This window comes from Poecilia reticulata, linkage group LG17 (genome assembly GCF_000633615.1).
Source record: "Poecilia reticulata strain Guanapo linkage group LG17, Guppy_female_1.0+MT, whole genome shotgun sequence".
NCBI lineage: Eukaryota > Metazoa > Chordata > Actinopteri > Cyprinodontiformes > Poeciliidae > Poecilia > Poecilia reticulata.
In genome coordinates this window covers 7,469,795-7,491,553 of record NC_024347.1, presented here as the reverse complement: position 1 = coordinate 7,491,553, position 21,759 = coordinate 7,469,795, and the positions used below count along the sequence as shown (strand labels likewise).

At 38.3% G+C, this 21,759-nt stretch overlaps 1 protein-coding gene across 4 annotated transcripts in view; it reads left to right on the top strand.

The window, feature by feature from the left end:
- Nucleotides 1–21,759, top strand: part of crtc1a (CREB regulated transcription coactivator 1a) — a 64,025-nt gene that overhangs the window by 6,651 nt on the left and 35,615 nt on the right. For all 4 annotated transcript variants that reach the window (XM_008433445.2, XM_008433444.2, XM_008433447.2 and 1 more), the window contains 2 exons: nt 7,752–7,877; nt 17,342–17,403. In XM_008433445.2, coding sequence (XP_008431667.1) covers nt 7,752–7,877; nt 17,342–17,403 — 188 coding nt within the window. The remainder of the gene's footprint in view (nt 1–7,751; nt 7,878–17,341; nt 17,404–21,759) is intronic.

Genomic DNA, 21,759 nt, shown 5'->3' with positions numbered 1-21,759 from the left:
TTTTTTTTTTTTCATTGACAATAACACAAAGGATTCCATTTGGACATAGTCCGTTTTAATTATCTGAATACATTTCATTAAGTATGTGATTTCGCTTTCTGTGCTTGAAATAAGAAATTTTTACTTATATAAAATAAGTTCTAGACTTGAACTTTGATAGGTAAATATTGATAATCTAGATTCTAGCACATATTTACTCATAATAAGTAATATTTTCTTAATATTAAGCTTTTATATCTTACTGAGATAATTAAGTACAAAAACACTTAAAATAAGAAAAATATTCTAACATAAATCCCTCTTGGTGAGAAAAATTATCTTGTCAGAAATAAAATAAGAAAAATCTCCTTAATTTAAGATATTTAATCTTACTAAGATTTTAGTTTTTGCAGTGTAGGAATCAATTTTAGTAGATTTAGAGATGAAATTGCTTTTTGCTAGCATTTGTATTTATGTGCATGTGGACCCAAGTGAAAAATTTGTGTACTATGTATGTTAAATTTTAACATACTACTTTTAGTAGGACTAATCATGAGTACTATATTTCAAGTATTTTTATTATTATACTTAAAGGTTGACTTTTCTTTTTTGACATACTAATTTTGTGCTAAGTGTATTTAAAGTAGTATTTAAGCACTATTTAAAGTGTACCAAAAATACATCAACATACTTTTTTTTTTTACAAACTTAAGCAGTACTTGGTGTACTTTAAGTGCACTGTTTTTAATGTACTAAAAACTTGCTTGATTCATACATTTTGAGTGTACTATTTTATTGATTGAATTAGATTTAACATATACTTAAAATGTATTTTAAGTATGTTGTAAATACATATTTAATATATTAGTAGTGTGATTAGAAAATGCTGCAATTATACTTTTGGTTTATTATAATTGCTAATGAAGTACACTTTTTAGTTACTTAATGTATTTTATTATTCTGCTTTGCCACTTTCTACATTACATGCTTCATAACACATCAGTAGTGCCAACACATCAGGCTACCAGAACACAGAAAGATCCATTACAACACACTTTACATGTAAAACTAATTACATTGTTAAAGCAACTAATTATACTTTATAGCAACTTCGCATTAAAATTGTCGTTATTTACTGAATGACACTTCATGCCACTGTTGGTATGTTCCTAACAGGAGTTATGTCATGTTTATTACAGTATCATGTCAATCTTATGCACACCCCGTCAAAGTCTTACCCACATTTTTTCAAGAGCCATTATACTATAACAGAATTGTACAAATTGTCAATGCATTCAAAGTTTACAGACAGCATGCTTATGAAAATTAGCACAATAAAACAATAGGTGCACTTTAGAGGAAATGTAAAGTTTAAGTATTAAACTAATACTAAAGTATATATCCCAGTATCACTGCAGACAAACTGGCATTTCTCCTTCCTAAGAACAGTGAGGATGAACGACAGAACATTCCCATTCACTGCACCACTGCACCTTACAGAAACCTACAAAAAAGAACAATAGAGCAATTAAACAGAGAAATCATTTGTATTTTAAACAGTACAGAAAAATGACAATGAAAAAATAATACTTACAATTTTAAGACGTTGTGGACTCGCTATGTATGTGACATAATCAGAACTGATGATGATTGGGACCAGATGCCTGGGGTGGAAAAACATTTCTGTGTCTTTGCCTGTTTATGTTAGAAGTAGAAAAAAAGTCAGCAATGCCATAGATTCAGTTGATGTTGGCATCAACTATGAAGCTGTTTTAAGTGTGACCTTAAGGGAGACAAACTACCTTAAAAACTTTCCATCCATGATTTGAACATGGTGGTTCTTGCAGGGTAGCGAGGGGGGCTGGTGGTGCCCGTCTCTAGTGGTCATCAGATGAGAGACGGGGGATCACCCTGGACCAGTCCATCACAGGGCCCTGAAACGATTACAATGAATATAATGTATGAAAGATTAATAAGGGGGAAAATTCCAGTTATTTTTCAAATCAAATCATGTTTATTAAGCACTTAGTGTTGGTAACACAGCAGTTTTTGCTGTTGAAAATGTAGCTAGCTGGTCAGTAAAAAAAAAAAAAAAAAAAATAGAAAAAAAGACTTACACCATGAAGACAATGTGGAGGTTCATCCTCAGAGCTGGTGTGGTGATCTGGTAGAGTCACAACTTCTTCTGAGACCGGAAGGTCTTTAGGTTTTCTAATACATGATCTCTCTAGCTTCCTCTTTCATCTTCATTTGCTTAGACTGCAAAAATATGTTGAAGATAAAAACATTGATGAACAAGTTATAACAAAAGCCTCACACTATCAAAATCTCTGTCATTCGGAGCTTAATTAAAACCAGGCTAAGTTTATGAAGAAAAGTGTATTAAGTCGCAACAAACAGAGCTTCCATGCAGTTATAACATGAATGTTATAGAAATAATCATAAAAGTCACAATAAAATTGATAAAATAATTATTTCTGAAACCAACTTAAATTTGTTTATATCTTTGCTGCATTGTTTATAATTAAACAAAGATAATTAATAAGCAAACTTACCACTAGCTAGCAACACGTTAGCAGCCTTCGTCCCTTCGGGCTCCTTTTGTGATCCACATTTTATTTCCATTGGTTGTTGTCCTGTTCTGATGTCGTCTAACTCGGACTAGGACTTCACCAGCTTGAATTTACCAAAATTGTTAACTATTATCAAGGCCCTCTCTACTTTTAAGGCAGTATCATGCGAGTAAAAATGGCAAACTTGAACAGCGTGTTATCTTTTCTGGATTCAAGGCTTTTCTTCTCTTTATGGTGTTTTTTAAAACATTTTTTATGAAAGTGTGCAATACCGCCACCATCTGGTCTGGAGTATGAATTGGAGCTAATGCCATTGACTTATAGATATTACATAATACATCTCAAAATGGATTGGGTACTTTGTTAAACATCATTACATCAGGATTATAATTTTTTTATTCCTTGCAATTTTAACAAAAATAGTAAAAGATTATTAAGGCACCTAAAAAGGCATACTTTATTAGCCTAAAATATACACTGAGATGTAATTTAAAACATACTGAAATTGATAATTTAAAGTAGCCTTAAGTGAATTTAAAAAATTTCTATTTTGAGCATATATTTTAAAATATACCCAAAATATCTTTGACAGATATTTTAAATATCTTTTAAATATACACTTAACCAAGTGTATATTTACACTTGGGTAAATACATATTTTGTTCCCTTAAAGTATACTTTTATTTAATATATTTCTTAATAGTGTATTTTGGTACAATTATATTTAAGTGCGTTTAAAGTTATAATTTCGAAATTGGTACAAGCATACTTAGTATACTTCATATATATTTCTAGGTGTTACACTTAATACTTAGTATACTTAAAATGTACTTTCACAAATGAATGTTTGAAATATACTAAAGTATACTTTTTTCATTAGGGGGAACAAACAATCTTACAGCAACATTCTGAACAGTTTTGAAATACAGCTTATACACAATCATGCATATGAATGTCATGTCAATTTTGTATTTTCGTTAATTTTTTTTGAATGGTTCCTTCAGGATGCAAAAGTCATACATGCAGCTGTAAATGAGTAGAAGTCTTTTGGTAAAGTGCAGCTGAATGATTGTCAATGCCTTTAAACTTCGCAGGTCAAGGTCTTTCACTTTGTTGTCAATGATCTGGACTGACTGCAGCTAGTATCTGCAGGTAGTATTCATTTGACCATACTATCTGTGTGTGTGTGCGTGTGTGTGAAAACAAATGTTTCGCAAATGTGTGACCTTGTATTGACAATTCGATTTCGATCACAGGACCCTCTAGACTGGCCAACACGTAGAACAATTGGAAAGCCCACAGAACTTAATGAAGACCTATAAAGGACAACTGTAGATTTGACAAAGTTGGGAGAGTCTTTTGAAGCCTTTTCCAAATACTTGTAGACTATCAGCTCACAGAGCTGGATGCTAGTATTAGGACAAGTGTCACCACTTTAGCTAGGTCTAGAAGAAGGGCAAAACTGTCTGACTCAAATAAGAGCAAATTTATTAGTGATTGCTGTGTGGAACAATACAGCAATCACCAACTCTCAAGCCTGTTACGAACTGGAATCTTCTACTGGTGTCACCGTCCACAGCGAAGAGAAGTTTACGTCCCGTGGACTGGGAAGGTGTTGATGAAGAAAGTCCCTTCTTCAAAACTGATGCCTTTAGACTTGACTGACATGGAGAAGCCAAAGATCTTCAAGAGAATGTTTTTTGGTCAGATAGAGATAACCTCATGTCACAAGATATGAAAGTGCTGAGGTGACTTAACCTGCTGCTGTTTTACCTGAGTGACTCTGAACTGTACAGACAGAAAAAAAAGAGGAAAAGTATTTTGATGTCACACACCTCTGCTACATTTTACTCTTATGATGATGTCCAACACATATTTTATACATCCCAGCCAGATTCGCCTCCTTTAGTTCTTGCTTAGCTGGCTTAATTCATGAAAACTCACGTTTTTTTTGGGACATTCTGGCCTCAATTGGAGACTTCTGGACAGCTAGCAGCACTTTACAGAGAGACAAAAAGGAATTTCAGAACAGTGTACCGACTGTCAAAAACGGCGGTGGTAGCAACATGCTGTGAGATTGTTTCACTGCCACTACTGGTGCTTTGGGCAAAATGGATGTAATAATCAAATCAATATCTTAAAGTTGAAAAGTTATTATCAAAGGGGGTTCCTGTGAGCCAATAATATCCAACACATATTACAGCTGGTTTGGAAAAACACAATGAAATAAGCTAAGATTTTGGCCCCACATACTCGGGGGATATTATGTGTATTCTGTGAGCTGCATGGACTCCATGCATTGTCCACAGACGGCAGAGATTTCATAGTCAAGTGTACTGTTAGCATACATATCTCGGGACAAATTCTTTCATTTCCCGCAACTTGCTAAGGAAAAGGATATTATCAATCAATCAATCAAATTTTATTTGTGTAGCACATTTCAGCAGCAAGGCATTTCAAAGTGCTTTACATAATAAAAATAAAAACAGCATGTGACAGTGAATAAACAGTTAGAAAGCCAGAGAATTTTTTTTAAAGAAAAAAAAAAACAGGTTAAAACAGATAAAAACATTAAAACCCGCACCCCTTGTAGGACTTCAGTTAAACGTCTCACACCTCAGTTTCAGTTAAAACGCCATTTAACAAGGATTCTCACACCTCACAGTTTTAGTTAAGATGTCATTTAACAAGGATTCTCACACCCCTAGATATAGATTCATTTAACTGGGACGTTTTCCGAGGGGGCTTTACATAAACAGTGTGAAAGAGAAATAAAAAGTAGTTAATAACTAGATGAAAAGTAACAATAAAAACATTAAAAACATCGAAGACATCAAAACCTGCAATTTAGCCATAAGCAACTCTAAATAGGTGGGTTTTAAGTTGAGATTTAAAGGCACCCAGTGTTTCAGCTGTTTTACAGTTTTCTGGAAGTTTGTTCCAAATTTGTGGTGCGTAGAAGATGAATGCTGCTTCTCCTCGTTTTGTTCTGGTTCTGGGGATGCAGAGCAGAACAAGAAGATCTGAGGGGTCTAGACGGTTGGTACAGCAATAACGGATCTTTAAGGGATTGTGGTGCTAAACCGTTCAGTGATTTATAAACTAACAACAGTATTTTAAAGTCTATTTTTTGAGATACAGGGAGCCAGTGTAGGGACTTTAAAATTGGTGTTATGTGCTCTATCTTCCTGGTTTTAGTGAGAACATGAGCGGCAGCGTTCTGCATCAGCTGTAGCTGTTTGATTGATTTGTAGTCAGACCTGTGAAGACGCTGTTGCAGTAATCAATGCGGCTAAATGAGTTTGGATGAGTTTCTCTAGAGCGTGCTGAGACATAAGTCCTCTAATCCTGGAGATGTTCTTCAGGTGATAGAAGGCCGACTTTGTGACTGTGTTAATGTGGCTCTGAAGGTTTAGGTCATTAGCAAGTTTGATAAGCTAGTGGGTATCAACCTTATCAGCTCAGTGTTGTGATGTGAACACTGTTTCCTGTGGAGCAGTTTATTGTGTGAAACCGAGTATGCATACAAAGCCCGTAAAAACTTTCCTTTGTGTGGATGTTTCCTTTGTGTAGGCTCCGAGTCCGCCTACAATGATAAACACTAACCTCTGCGGAGTGAAGCACGCCCAAGTATGTGGGGCTTTCAGTTTGTGGAGACCTTTTCATAGCCATGCTCTGAAACATATTGGAAGCTTCTAGAATCTAGATGATTCTTAAGAAAAAACAACAAAAACAAATTAGCTCTACAAATTCTGCTAGACAGAGTGGTTGTATGTTCAGTCACAAGATTTTTGATGAAACAGATGTTTGGTCAAGTTGCAACTTGCTAAGGGAATTGCACTAAATATTCAAGAGACTTCCTCCCAGTCTCTGTTGAGGTCTGTGTGCGACCCGCTCTCTGGTTACGTTCACTGTGTGTGCAGACAGTTACAAAAATACCCCCAGTCACAACGTGGCACCAAACACACACCAGTTAAAGAAAACATTACCAGTGACAATAAATTCTGCTTTTTTTCCCCCCATTGTGGATAATTTCTCTCTCAGGCAAAGATACAAAACCTGATGGGAAATCTCTTTGTTCTTACTCTTCAGTTCGTCTTTTCCTCTTCTGTCCTTGAGGGGACATTATCACCCCTAAGGGCTGTAGTGACAACTTTGTGGAACAACTGAGTGGAACATGATGGTTCAGCTGGGTTAAAAATAGCTGGAATAGTAGCAGGATTTTGTTAACAAGGTTCAAGTGACTAGCGTATAGATATGGAGATACAGTACATGTCAAGTTCTTTTCTTGGGATTTGTGTACATGTTTGTTATGTTCCTTCATTCTGGATTATAACAAATTAACTTTAAAATCAAACTTTTACAAACCATAGTAGTCTTTTCATTAAATACTTACAGCTGCATGTTGTATAACAAATTCGAATCAACCATTTAAAGCCTCAAATTTACATGATGTTCATGGCCATACTAAATGGACGTACACTTCTCATTAAAGCTGTAAGTTTGAAGAAAAAAAATCAGACTAAATGAATGAAATAAACTAGCAATCAAAGCTGCCAAGGTGATGGAAAAATTGGTTTGGGGAACTTTTAACACAGAACAGAATTATTGAATGCCTCTCTCTATAGGAAAGAAGGAAAAAACATGTTTTCCTTCACCCTAATTTCTCTGGGAAAAAATCACTCAATCAAGATAAAAAAAACTTTTCTGTCTAAATTTTTGAGTACATTTTGCTGTTTTTTTTAGTATTAAACAAGTTAAAATAATTAGTATTCTACTTATGCACCAAAACTTTGTTTTAAATTTTTTTTGTTTTACATGTTTAGGTTTAATTTGAATACTTCACAAAAGTGAAGTATTCAAATTAAACTTCACTTTTGAAGTTTAATTTTAAATTTTTGAAGTTTAATTCCAGTGTTTGTCATTTTGCTCTGAGTTCCATTATCTGTTCTACAGCCGTTTGGTACTCAGACGCTTCCTTTATTTTCTACTGGCAAAGATTGTGGAACATGGACTTTGGTCAGCCTACCTTGGCTAAAGCTGACTTCAAAGTTTAAGGAAGGATTTCCTTAAACTTTGTTTAAGTAACACAGTAACTACTTACTTAATACACATAAATGTCTTTGGCGGGAAGGATTTTTTTTTCACAGTGAGTGATTCTGTTGTTTTGTTAATTAATGTCTTTTCATCATCTCTCAGAATTTAGGTCTTGACACTAATAGATCCACGCGACACCACGGATTGGTGGACAGAGTCTACCGAGACCGGAACCGAATTACATCGCCCAATCGGAAATCGCTCTCTATAGACAAGCATGGACGCCAAATATCCTTTACAGCTGTGTCAGTGCTGGGAGACTGGAAGTTACAGTCAACATGTTCAGTAATTCCTTACAGTGTTTCCCAACCCTGGTCCTCAAGGCACACTGTCCTACATGTTTTAGGACAGTGTGCCTAAAACATGTAGGACAGTGTGCCTGTCCTACATGTGCTAAAGAGAGTGCTTTAATGTGCCTAATTCAACTGATTGCAGTTCAGCAAAAGCCTGTTAATCAGTCATCTATTAAAATCAGCTGGACTGAAGCAAGAAAAAACCTAAAACATGCAGGGCAGTGTGCCTTGAGGACCAGGGTTGAGAAACACTGCCTTAATAGATGTGGTTGTAAAACATATAATGGTAATGCAAATTTCAGTAATTTCCTTATTTGGGGAACCATCAAGTACAATTATTTAATGTTATTTCCTATTAGTGGATATAAGAATCTTCTGCTTAGACAGTAAAATCACAGATGAACCAACAACTAGTGTTCTGTTGGTGCTTTAGAAATAGTCACGCTAAGTTTGACCAGTTCAGTTTATATTTTGTCCTTTACCACCTTCAGTTGAGAGAAGCTCAGTTTCAGTGGTAGCAACTGCATAGTGGCATTTTTAACTAGAGTTAAAAAACACCAAATACTAAAAAAGAAATCGCCCTTATGTTAGTACAAGTAAAAGCTTGTAAATAAATAAGCAATGAGAATGCTTGCTAAGTGCAATAATAACACACTCGGCACCAAAACCCTAAAAGTCAAGAAAAGTCTATTTCAGGCACGATGGTATTTCCTGTTGTAGCATGCAGAAAGGTATATAATTTAATGATTTACGACAGTAGCTTGTGATTAGTTGCAAAGTTAGAACTATGCGTCATCGTTAGGGTCAGGAGAAAGAATTTATGAACTGGTGAATGACCCCCTAATGAAGTGCCACCCTGAGTAGAAAGCCATATTTCACCTTAAATACTGATTAACTGGCAACAAGCAAGTGTGACCAAAAGTTTTATCAGTTCTACTTTTATGTCAGACATCTAGATGAAATGATGCTGTCTGTCATAGCCTGGTGGACGGACATCAGCAATGATCCCAGAGGAGAGCTGTTGCTACCTGTCAGTTTACAAAGCCAAAGCAACATCAGCTCAGAATATAAGTACTTCCATTCTGCACAGAACAAGCTTTTATTTTTACCTGTTCAAAGAGAGTGAGCAGTTTCCAGCAGGGTGCTTGTCTCAGCAAGTTGCCTCATGTCAAACTAGAATATAATCAGAGAAACTGCAAAATGAAAACCCTAAGAGCTACATCTAACACGGCAACATTGAGGCTCAGTTCAGACGAAATCCAGTAAAAAATCCAGTAAAAACAAGTATTAAAGACAACGTTATCGTACCCCTGGGATTTTTAGGTTTAAAGTAATCTTTTAAGATGAACCACATGTTTTTAATAATAATCTTTGTCATTATAGAACCATGCAATAAGTTACATGTGTTATCACGAAATTGGTGAAAATAGTACTATAGGGAATTTAATGCCCTAACATTAAATACTGACTAAAAGTAATTAAATACTGACTAAAACTCTGGTCTAGCCAGAGTTCTGAGTTTAAATTGGTAAAAAAAAAAAAAATCAAAAAGCTAGTCAACAAATATAATGTCGGCATTACTATAATGCCGACAAAGATTTTTCCATTGGTTATTGATAATGGTACAAATGCTTTTCAACAGGCCCCCTTTTTTTTAAAACTGTAATGGAAACATTATTATTTATTCTCCTTTTGCGTTGTTTTTATCTCCTGAAAGAATGTTCAAAACATATTTACGGTATAATTTTCATCAAGAATGTGACGTGGATCAATGGGTGCCATTTCTTTGTTGTGGGGTTGTATATAATACATAATTGGAATCAAGGCGGAAGAATGAGAAATAAAACAGGAATACTACGAATAATAGTCTTGAATTCTGATTGGAGGCCAAACAAAATCATTCAGAGGGCCACGAATGGCCCCGGGCCACACTTTGGACATCTACGTCTACATCAACTACCTGTGCTGGACATGCCAATTTTTTATCATCATTGAACCATATTTGGGGGCCACACAAAATCAGTCCAAGAACTACAGTGGTATGTTGTTTTTCTGTGAACCAAATGAACTAATAGTAAAAAATTATCACATTCTTTCTTTTTCTATCCTGATAGTATTGGAAGGTGGGTGCACCTCCAGTTTAAGGTTTATATTTTTTATAAATAGTGTGCTGAGAAAGAAGTCTTGCAATGAAATCCGTTTGGTGAACGAATCAGTAAACTGTACACAGCAAATTTGGAAGTGTTCAGTCAACTCCTACAGAGTTGAATTCAAGTGTCTATATTGGTCCACTCTGGATGGTGTAGAAATTACACTTTTGAAAGTGTTATTTGTGATATAGTTGAATCAACATTCACAGTAGTTGAAATTAAACACACATCAGTGTTGACTTACTCAACACTAGTGTATTTTGTCAAAAGTAACACTATGAGCGTGTTAATCTAACACAGAACGGTGATAAGTATATATTAAGATAGAAATCTGAGTTTTAAAATACTACTGGCAGTGTGTTCTGTGGTGGTTAAGCACAACCCACATGTGGACGCTCTAGTTTTCAAGGTGGCTGTCGTAGGTTCACTTCCCGGTCTACCCCTTCTCTCATTACCCACTTTTTTTTGTCAATTTACTAATAAATAAAAGCCACTAGAGCAATTAAAACCTTTTTTCCCCCAGAAACTACTGGCCATAAATAATCACCAAATTCATTTTAAAAGACATTAGATGCCACTTGAATCTACAAAAACACCAGCACCAGTTGCAGCATGTTGCACTTTCATTTCAAAACATCAAACACTGACAGCAATATACAACAAAGGTACTTTGCACTGAAGGTGAAGTGTGCTTTGAAAGTTCATTGGAAGAGGCCATGGATGGTCTTGTGGTCACTGATAGTGAAGTGTCTTTGGTGCTGCCCTTGTTTTCACCAACATGAAGGAGGAAGACTTCCAGTCTGAAAGGACAAACAGGAAATATAGCAGTAACATTAGGATAATAAATAAATATTTTAAAAAGAAGTGTAAACAAAACTAATCAGACTCACCTGTGTCTGTCACCATCATCTTCATTCAAATTACTCTGCCCACCTGGTTTTCAAGATAAAGCATAAAAAAGTCAGAAATAATTACTAAAGAAATTAGTCAGCTTATAGAAAAAGTTTTGGACAGCATTAAAAGTCGTGCCAACCTGTCTTAAGAAATGTGTTGAAGTCATCATAACAGTCACCAACATGACACACTAACAAAGAAAAAACCTTTTGGCAGCATTTAGATATGGCACAGGTAAAAAATACCAGAGTAAAATGGCTCAATTGCCTCCTCATTGTGTAGATAAGTTCTCCAGAGTCCTGCTAATCGCCTAATTATTGTATTCAGGTGTGGTGCAACAGCGGCACATCTAAATGTTGCAGGACAGTGGCCCTCCAGGACTGGAGTTTGACACCTGTGGCATAGATCAAGCCAACGGTCCAGCACAGTCACTCCCCCATTTTGCAGTTTACAGTCAAAAACTTAAAGAAAGAGAGCGAGCTGCTATTCCTTAGGCTGCAGCTCGTGCCTCTAACAAATCATTACACTCAACTGAATAGCTTCACTGCTAACACACACTGAACTCTCCGCTCTTCCGGTGTTCTGTCAGATCAGCATCGGTCCTGGTCCTCCCACTCCCCTGCTCCCTTGTCCACATGACAGGTCCATTACATGTGAGTGGAAGTCAGCAGAGTCAGACAGGGGAACTCCGTAACACTCTACACATGACAGTGATCACAATGCAACTTATAACAAATACACATAACCATATGGACACCAGCAGAACTAAAATACAGAATTGTTAAAATACTACGGTGGTCGACAGGTGCAAACGCGCAGCAAATGAGAAAAACAAATACAACTAAAAAAATACGCAAACAAAAAAGAGATGCAAAAAATATATATAAAAATAAGTGTTCCAGACCACTAGATCTTTGTGTCCAAATTCAGGGTCTGCATCCTTTCAAGCTTATTCTTTCATGGGCTTGAGAAACAACCCGGTCTACAGAAGAGGGGTCCTGCGAAGGCAGAGAGCATTGCAGAGAAGCTGTAGCCTTCAGCTAGCTGCCTAGCCTCCACCTCGGCGTTATGTTGCTTAGCAGCCGTGACACAACATGATTTAAACAATGTTTGTAGGCAAGAATGTAGATGTATAAATCAGACATTTCTGCTCAGTTCATCGGTGCATCACCTAATTGCAATATTGGTCCGACGTTTTCGGAGATGTCTGCTCCAGCTGTATTAACACCCAGCTCCCCTCGCCTGCTGGTCCAGGTTTAGTATACCACAGGAGAACACCTGACTCATTTAGGCTTTCCCAAATGACAGTTAGTTAAACACAGATATTAAGTCAGGTAACATCTAGTTGTAATATTTTGGTTCACTCAAATATTTCATTTATTCCTGAGCAAATCGGTTTGACTGATTAAAGTTAAGCCTAAAAACATAATAGTTTGATTAAACTGAATTGTCTTACCTGAGATTTGGAGAGTATTTGAAAAGGGATACTTTGCTTACATTCCTTGTGTAAATGTGCTATACGTGTTTGAACATTTTAGAATCAGACTAAGATTTTTTAAATATGCAACAGACTTTCTTACAAAAGGTGAAGAGTAAGAGAAATCAGGAGAAAAAAAAAACTTCGAGTCCCTTTTTTTTTTCCTTCGCCGCTATGTGATTCACGTTGTCACGGTTGCTAAGCAACATAGCGCCATGGTAGAGGCTAAGCAGCTAGCTGAAAGCTACAGCTTCTCTCTTCCGGTCGTCGAGAACCCAAAGATGCAAAACCTGACTTCGGACACAGCTGTTCTTTGTTCGACTCCCCCTAGTGGTCTGGATCACTTCTGTTTTCAGCATTTTTTGTTTGCATCTCTTTTATGTTGCATGCGTTTTTCTCGTCTTTGCTGGGTGTTTGTATCTGTTGGCCACCGTAAAATACAGTGGTGAAACTAAATATGCCTTCAAATACTGGCGTTCCAGTATTTTTACTGTAAATTTAGTTTTACTACTGCATTCACTTTATGAGTAAGCTACTGCCAAGACAACTGTAATGCTACTTTTTAAAGTACAGTCATAGTTTTACGATAGAACATTAATACCTAGCCCGGTGTAGGTTTCTTAGAAGTGCTACAATTGGTGCGGTTATAAAATGCATAATCTGCATAATCAGAACTTCACATAACAGAAAACAGAACAGAATTCTGTCAGAACAGAATTTTTATTTAAAGGCACCACTATGCCTCAGACCACATATATTTCCAGTATATTATCATAACTTACTTTAGAACTTTAAAACTACGTCATTGTAAAAAAAATTATAGGAATGGTTTTACCGTTGAATGAACCAAACTCTTGGCTGCCTCATGTTAATATTGGAGGTTGGAGATGAACAACACTGTCCTGTCTGGAATGTTGACTGGACCCTCTCAAAGACAATATGGCCTTCAATGCTGACCATGCAGAAAACTGCTTGCCACAGGGACTGTAATAAACCACGTCCTTAATTGGAAGAACAAATTCTCTTATTGATACAGTATGCATTTAAATCAGGGGTCCCAAACTTTTTCCTGTGAGGGCCACATAACTTTTCCCTTCTCTGGTGGGGGCCGGAGTCAGTTTGTAATAGAAAAAGTGTGACGATTACAGGAGTGTCTAAATGTAAAATGTATTGTTTTCCAGAAAGCACAATCAAATAACATTCTCTGGGATCTTCACAGAACAAAAGTCAGGAAATAAATAATAACACTATTAATGAAATAAATAATAACCAAATAACCCTCTCTGGGTTCTTCACAGAAAAAATCCAGGAAGGATTATAGTCTGTATTTTCCGAACTATGAGCCGCATCAGACTATAAACCAACATCTCAAAGTTTTTTTTTTTTTTTAAACCAGTAAACATCTAAGCTGCAGATATCTCTGCCACTCCAGATTTTCCACAACAATGCAGCAGCAGAGGGGGGTGGACACAAAAAATGTGAGTAATAACAGGTCAATTGAATATCACATTTATTACGGTTAAAAAAGAAAAAGTTGCCAAGATTAGATTTAACTGAACTGATTACGGTAGTTTCCGAACGGTAATTGTAACAGTAAAAGTGCTGACCATTCGTGCCTGCTACTAGCATGTGCTAAATCAAAATGGGCACCTTCTTTTTCTTCTGCTGCTGCTGCTTCTTTAGATTTCAACGGCAGCTTGCATCCATTATTGTTGCACTACTGCCATCTACTGGATCCTAATATAGCCTATATGCTTCAAATTCTCATAATAATCCCAGTATTATAAAAAAAAAAAAAAAAAAAAATCTTCTTTTTCCCCTCAATGCTATTTAACTGATCAACAACATTCTCAAATTTCAATTCCCTATTAAAACCTAATTCCGTTTTAATGGGCACTTTCTTCTTTTATTTCCAATTTTGACTTCCAATGATTCACTTCCTGCTAAAGAGCCCCCTGGTGGTTGAAAAAAAATCCACACATAAATGGCTTATAGTCCAGAAAATACGGTATATGAAAAAAAATCTGAACGCTCTCTGGTATTGCTCAGGGGGCTGGACCAAATGTGGAGGTGGGCCGGATCTGGCCAGTTTGGGGACCACTGATTTAAATTATCATCATAATAAAGAGTGTCCACTCTGCCAGGTAAAGTCCTGGTTCCACAGCAATGAGGAAGGCTTCAACACTGGCTTGCATCTTTGACATAATGATAAGAAGACGAATAATAAAAATTATTAAATATATTTAGCAGCACAGCTACATTCAGATAGCAAACAAAGCCAATGAGAAAGTGCTTCTACAAAGAAGTAGGATCATTAGAATAACCACATACCTGCACATATCTGAAAACATTGTCCACAGTTTGACATGAGCCGTTTCTTGTGGCCTTTGGATGTAGGACGAAGCACATGAACCAACAAAAGAATGCCTAGTTTTCCCAGCCTGGAGGAACAACAGGATAAATAGCAGACACATTAGGATAATAAATAAACATTTTGAAGAGAAGTGATCAAAACTAACCAGACCCACCTTTGTGTATGTGTGTCACCATCACAGTCATTCAAAATACTTTGTCCACCCGGTTTACCCTGGAGAGCATTTTTCACCACCTACAACATAAAGCATAAAAATGTCAGAAATAATTACCATGAACACAACTCAGACATTAGGCATTATAGAAATTAGTCAGCTTATAGAAACATTCTGGACAGCATTCCTTCTGCCAACCTGTCAGAAGAAATGTGTTGAAGTCATCATAATAGGCTTCAGTCACCAACATGACGTACTAATGAAAAAAAAGAGGCAGCCAATGTCATTTTTAATCATCATTATTATTTATAGAGACAAAAACATTTTGGCTTAGCTTTGATCGCATAGATCAAACCACCGGTCCAGCACAGCCACTCTATCCATTATGCCGTCTATAGCCGAAAACTTCAAGAAAACGACTCCGCAGCTAAATAATGTTAACTCAAACGGCCTTTCTGACAGTTTTAATGTTGGTTTAACCACCCGACACCCCGTGCTACACCTGCTTGGCTAGCTTTAGCTGCTAACAAAAATAATAAACCAAGGGCGCTTACGTCCAGTCCTCGAGAGCTACCGTCCTGCAACGTTTCGATGCATCTTTACTCCAACAGACCAGGATCAGCTCTGAACAGACCTGCTAACCAGCCATTCACTTGATTCAGGTGTGTAAATTGGCGCAGGGAAGTATCTGAAAGTTGCAGGATGGCAGCTCTCAAGGACTGGACTTGAGCACCCCTGTACTGAACAGTCGTACGGCGATATCCAAACAAATAAACTTACTTACATAAACTTACTTACAGAAAGTTAATGCATTCATAAAAAATAATCAAAATCAAAAACATGATGGTCTTAACATGGAACTTACCTTGTTTTGTTTTTTATTTTAAATAGATCTTTATTGAGATACAGAATACATAACAGTATAAACGCAGCATACATTGTGGTATAATGTCCGCCAGGGAGTTACAAACATTGAGACAATACATCACCATTACATTACATAAATACATTAAAGAGAGAACATAAAGAACATGTTTTAATAGCTTTGGGGAACTTATTGTTATGATAAGCTCCAGACAAGGCGCCATACTGCTGTCTCCCGGGCAAACACGTGACGTCACAGATATGTTGCGATTGGAGCCACTCTTTAGAAAACATCATCTCTTTAGGGAAACTGACAAACCTATCTTTGAATTTGACTAAACAAGTGTTTAACATTGTATTTTTAACATACAACACCAACACTGGTAATCTGACATTTTTGATTATGCTCTGTAGATTTCGATTCATTCCCTAAAAGATTTATTATGGAAAGTATTTTTTCTTTCCGTTTAATATTGTCTTTAAATGCTGGTTCTCTAAGATGCAAATACAAGTAAAATGTCTTGCCTAGGGAAAAAAAACTGTATTGTACAATTATTTTGCGGTAGTTTACTGCAATTCGTGAGTTTTGATTGTGACAACAGAAGAAGACAATATCCTACTGTATTTTGGAATAACAGTATGTTACTGCTGGAATTCCGCTGTAAATTTACAGCCATTTCTAAGAGTGTGGTCACTAATGATGAAACAACACAAATTCAAAACATCGTTTTGAATTTGTTTGCCATTTGTTCTCGTTTGCCATTTGTTACCAAGTGACTGATGATGACGTTGGTTACAAGCTTTACCCAGAATGCACTTGGAGACAATAAGGACGATTCATTTGTAGTTTTGTGTGTCATAAAGTTAAATATAAGAGTGAAAATAAAGTCAGTCGTGTAGCACAACCTTTTATTCAATATTAAATAAAATATTCAACCATGAGTCAACAATGCGACACCCTACTATATAAGCTACTGGGGTATGGTATGCAGTTTTCAACAGGAGAGACCTCTTCTTTTACAGCTCTCATCAGATGTGATAAATAAATTGAATCCCTGAAGGTTCTGCCTCCCATGTGCTTCCCCCCCCTCCCCTTCCATGGGTCCAGGCCAGGGGCCTGCTGCATCCCTCTCCCTTCCTGTAGCTCCTCCCCTGATGTCACAAATATGTTACAATTATGGGAGGAACAGTCTGATGTTGATTTCTAAATCAACATCAGACTGAGTTACTGTTGGTGTTAATTTAGAAATCAACACTGGACTGGATTGCTTTTTATTTAACTCTTTGGAACTCTTTAGGGAAACTAACACTCACTAACACTCATGTTGTTGAATTAACACTGTATTTTTAACATACAACACACTGGAAATCTAACACTTTGGAATTTGCTGTGTAGGCAGATATCCATTTTATTCTGTCTTCTTGCATTTAACAAAAAAGTCATAAAACTACATGGGATGATGATTTTCTTGACCTGAAAAATCACATTGATAGCTGTCCGTACGGCTCAGTGTACCTGTCGCCGCCCCCTGACACCAGCTGGAGAAGGTAAGAGCGTTTGTTCAGTCTAACTCCGTGGTCCGGACACTTCCTCACACAACCACATACTTACTTCTCATGAAACAGTTCAATACGGTTAATGTAGAACTGAGAACATATAACATCTCCTTATTGACTGTGAAAAACAACTGATTACTCCTGCCTTAGTGTATTACTAGGGGTGAAAGTAAGGGGGTACGGCAGGGTACTGCGTACCCCTAAAAGATTTAGCGGGGGTACGCAGTACCTGCAAGACAGAGGAACGGCTGTTTGCTGTAAAACATGAATGGGTTCACTGTGCAGCCGTGACAGCACCCACTAATCAGCCGTGACTGATTAGTTTTTCAAGACCAATCTAAAACACGACTTAGTCAGTTAATAACTTTTTTCCCATTTCATATCGTTTCTGAACTCTTCGTGCTTTGCTAGAGCAGCGGTTCAATATGTCGATCGCGGAAGGTTTTGAGTCGATCTCAGCATTAGGTCACAAACTGAACGCCGCCAGGACGCTGAGACCAGCACGTACTCCTCTGACTCGCTTAAAACGTTTGTAACTTTATGAAAGAACTACAACAAAAAAAATCAACAAAACATGTTCAAATTAATGACCCAACGAACAATCTCAGTAAATATTGTTTCAACAAGGTGTTGCGCTATTCTGTGCTGGGACGCGGGCCAGCTGTGGGTGCTGAACGACGCTGGGACGTGGGCCAGCTGCGGGGGCTGAACGACGCTGGGACGTGGGACAGCTGTGGGACTGAACGACGCTGGGACGTGGGACAACTGCGGGGACTGAACGACGCTGGGACGTGGGACAGCTGCAGGGGCTTGAGTGACGCTGGGACGTGGGACAACTGCAGGAGCTTGAGTGACGCTGGGACGTGGGACAACTGCAGGGGCAGAGACATGCAGGGTTACTGGGATGGCATGGAGTCAGACTGCTAAAGCTGATGGGTTACTGAGATAGCTTCAGGGAAACCAAACGGTTGGCAATAGAGCCGATTGGTTTAGGGACAAAGAAGCTAGAAGTAGACTTGTGGGTTCAATCCTTTGGAGGATGCGAGCGAGTAATAACACAGAAACGAACCTGTAAGTAGTAGCATGGGAGGACACAGACAATCGCCTAAGTTTACACTTTGGACAAGGTAGACCAACCACCACCAGCGAAATGCGGAGTGCTCGACTGGCACAGAGTGACCTATGGACACAGGGAAGAGATACAAAAACATATGAAGAGAATACTGAAAAAGACAGGAGTGCTGAGATAATGTCGAGGGAGTGCTTGGAGACTAGTTGAACATAATCTAAAGCTATGGATGAGCATAAAGAGAAACTAAGATTCGAAATTAGGATAAAAGAAACGGGATATAGTAAATAAAATTAAGACCTGAGATTAAACATGAAATGAGTGATTCCATCTAATAGCTGAACTGGACTGAGCAGAGGTGGAGAGAGACGGCTCATCAACAACAGAGTCAAAATGATCAGGGGTGAAACGAGCAGAGATAAGATTGTCGGTTGATGACATGAAATGGAGTGGTGAAGGTTCAGCTTTATGGTAACACACGACTGATGAGAGCGACGATTTGGGATTGCTTGCGGAGATAGCCCCTCATAAAACAGGTTACGGCCATGGAACAATATTGTAAAAGCTGGAAACTCGAGCTGTTGAAGGGGATGCTGAACCAACTATAGGAGATCCCCCCAAAAAGGGGCCATGCCCGACGGACTGAATTTAAATGGGAAATAGAAAGGAAAGGCCATCTTAAACTCGTCAAAAAGCTTTGATGTGTTGAGACGTACCATGCGAATGAACTCTACTGGACCCGGCAGTGGGGTTGGGAGTTCAGACTCTAGATGGGGCTGTGAGTTTTAGGATACCTGCAAGTGTTGATTGCCGTAGTGATAAACCCACAAGAATGACTGGTAAGTGTCTAATGGCTATTGGCCCAGAAGTGAGACTGGAATGAGCACATTTGAGTGTGGGACCGGGGTAAGCAAGAGAACTGACTGCATAACCTGAAAGTGGCAGGATGGCCTGGGAAATAATCTGCTGATTTCGGGCGATCTTGAGACTTCTCAGTTCTTAAACTGAGAAGCAACCAATGGGACTTGGAACAGGACACATCAGAATATGGGACAGATCAGTTGATAGCGGCGAAGCAAGTAGACCAGGAATATCCTGAAGTTGAAACTACTAAGAAAAATCTAAAACTTAAGCTACAAAAAGAATCATTTGTTGATCACCTGCTGAAATAGCGATTGCCACACCATTTAAATCCTCTAGATTGTTCTGTACTGTGCTACCTGAATAAAATATGAAACACCACTATACATTGTGCGTCTGAAAAAAGTTCCTATAAATTGGATGCTAAAAACATGTTTTACATTGAGACTAAACCAGTTTCTATTTAAGGTTGGTTTTGATGAGTAGTGAATGGACACTGAGCAATTTTTTATTTTTTTTTGGAACAATGATTGGACGAAGGCCCTCATTAATAAGAATTTAAGGCTGATTAATAATTAGTAGAAGCGCTGGACAGACTCAACCGAACCAAAGAGGAATTATTAGCCGACTTCATGTTACGTTGAGAGGCCACTCTACTGCACGTATCGCCGTCGCGACAAGGCAAAAGTCCACAATTGGGTAAATGATAATTGATGCCTCAAGCCGCTGATATGTGAAGGCCAGCCGAGACGCGAACCCCTGCTCCAGATGAGATTAACTGATTGAATCGGCTGTTTAGGTCATAAAAATTAATTTAAAATATGATAGTTTTAAAACCTGCCATGTCTTGATTGGAAAGCCTAATTATAGTTTTCAGATTAATAACTTATTCTGCCCCATTAACCTTTATGTTACCTGTAGATAAAGCAGATTGTTTGCCAAGATCTTTTGAACTGCCCTTTGTGTGGGAAACCATCAGAAGTTCCAGCTTTCACACTGATCTGTGAAAAGCTGTGAAACAGCAGGAAGTGGAGGAAACTCCGGTACCAAATTGATGCAGGAATATCTAAGAGTTGGCCATGTAGATGAAACACGGGGCTTGCAGAACTGCCGGGACACGACTAACTGAAGCCGGCAATGCACCCAGATGTCCGCCCATGCTGTAGCATACGTTATAATATAGCTCAGATGACAAAGAATAGTGCGCTGACTAGCGACAAATAACTAATGTGAAGCAGATGGATAACTGCGGTGATCAAACGACCTGTTAAAGATGGGCTGCACTGCTCTGCAGTTGAGTGCACATGCGTCTGTTATTTATACGGAAGATATCCCTCCATGTCTGTCTGGATTCTAACATACGCCTTGCAGCTCTTACGCAACAGCTGGTCACCTGCTGAACTAGTGTTATGTTTAAAGGCGCCTCGGAGAAACAGGTGACGATGTTTTAACCAAGTCAATGTTCGGATAAAATCCTTGGACATTAGAACTCGAGTTCTAATGGCGCCGTAACGGGAGGGGGATAAACACGGGCGTAGAGGGGGAAATCCGGAGAAATGCTGACTATGACGGCATGCGGAAGTGAGAGAAGCTTGGCAGGTGGAGGAAGACGGCCTTTTGCTGCTTCCATTAGACCATCTCTTTTGATTCTGTCGTCTTTCTTTACGTGGCCTCTTTAAACAGGCAGCCACCTCCACGTACAGCTCCGCAGTTAGCTACCTTGTCTCACTGACTGCGCGGGAAGTAACGCGTCGTGCGTCACGGGCCAAAGGTCAAAGTTAACAAGGTGACCGGAGGGCTTGTTATGTTTTCAGAGGTGAATCGTGGAGTAAGCGAAACCCCAGGCAGGTGCGAGATAGGCGGGAGAAGCTGCTTGAAATGATAGAGGCTGGGCCAGAAGAAATCTCTGGCATCCGAGGAGCGTCTGAGGGGAAAAAAAAAGGACCAATGCAGGATGCGAGGTCGAAGGACGGGAAATCACGAAGCTGTGGAGAAGCTGTGGCGTGCAGATGAATGGATTTAACGCAGCTGGGAAGCAGCTGACAGCTTGGGTCTGGATCCTTTTATGCAGAGCCTGATTGCTGATTGAACGCACCGGGTGAGGTCCACGCTGAGGTCGGAGATGAGCATGACGTCGATGGGCGAACGAAGGGGGTGGAGTCTTCCAGCCTGAACTTCCGCTAAAGCTCCATTTTAAAATCTAAAATGAATGGTTATGTGCCAGACATGGAAAACTGGGATGCACTCTATGCCATGATGTTCAGAATTTAGGTCTCATGGCATCTCAAGGTGTCAACATTGCAGTCAGTGGGCTGAAGGAGGAAATACAGCCTTATTTTGTAACAATTCAAGAGCTACCCAGCTTTTATTGAAAAAATTAATCAGCACAGAAACTCCAAAGCACACAAATAATTATT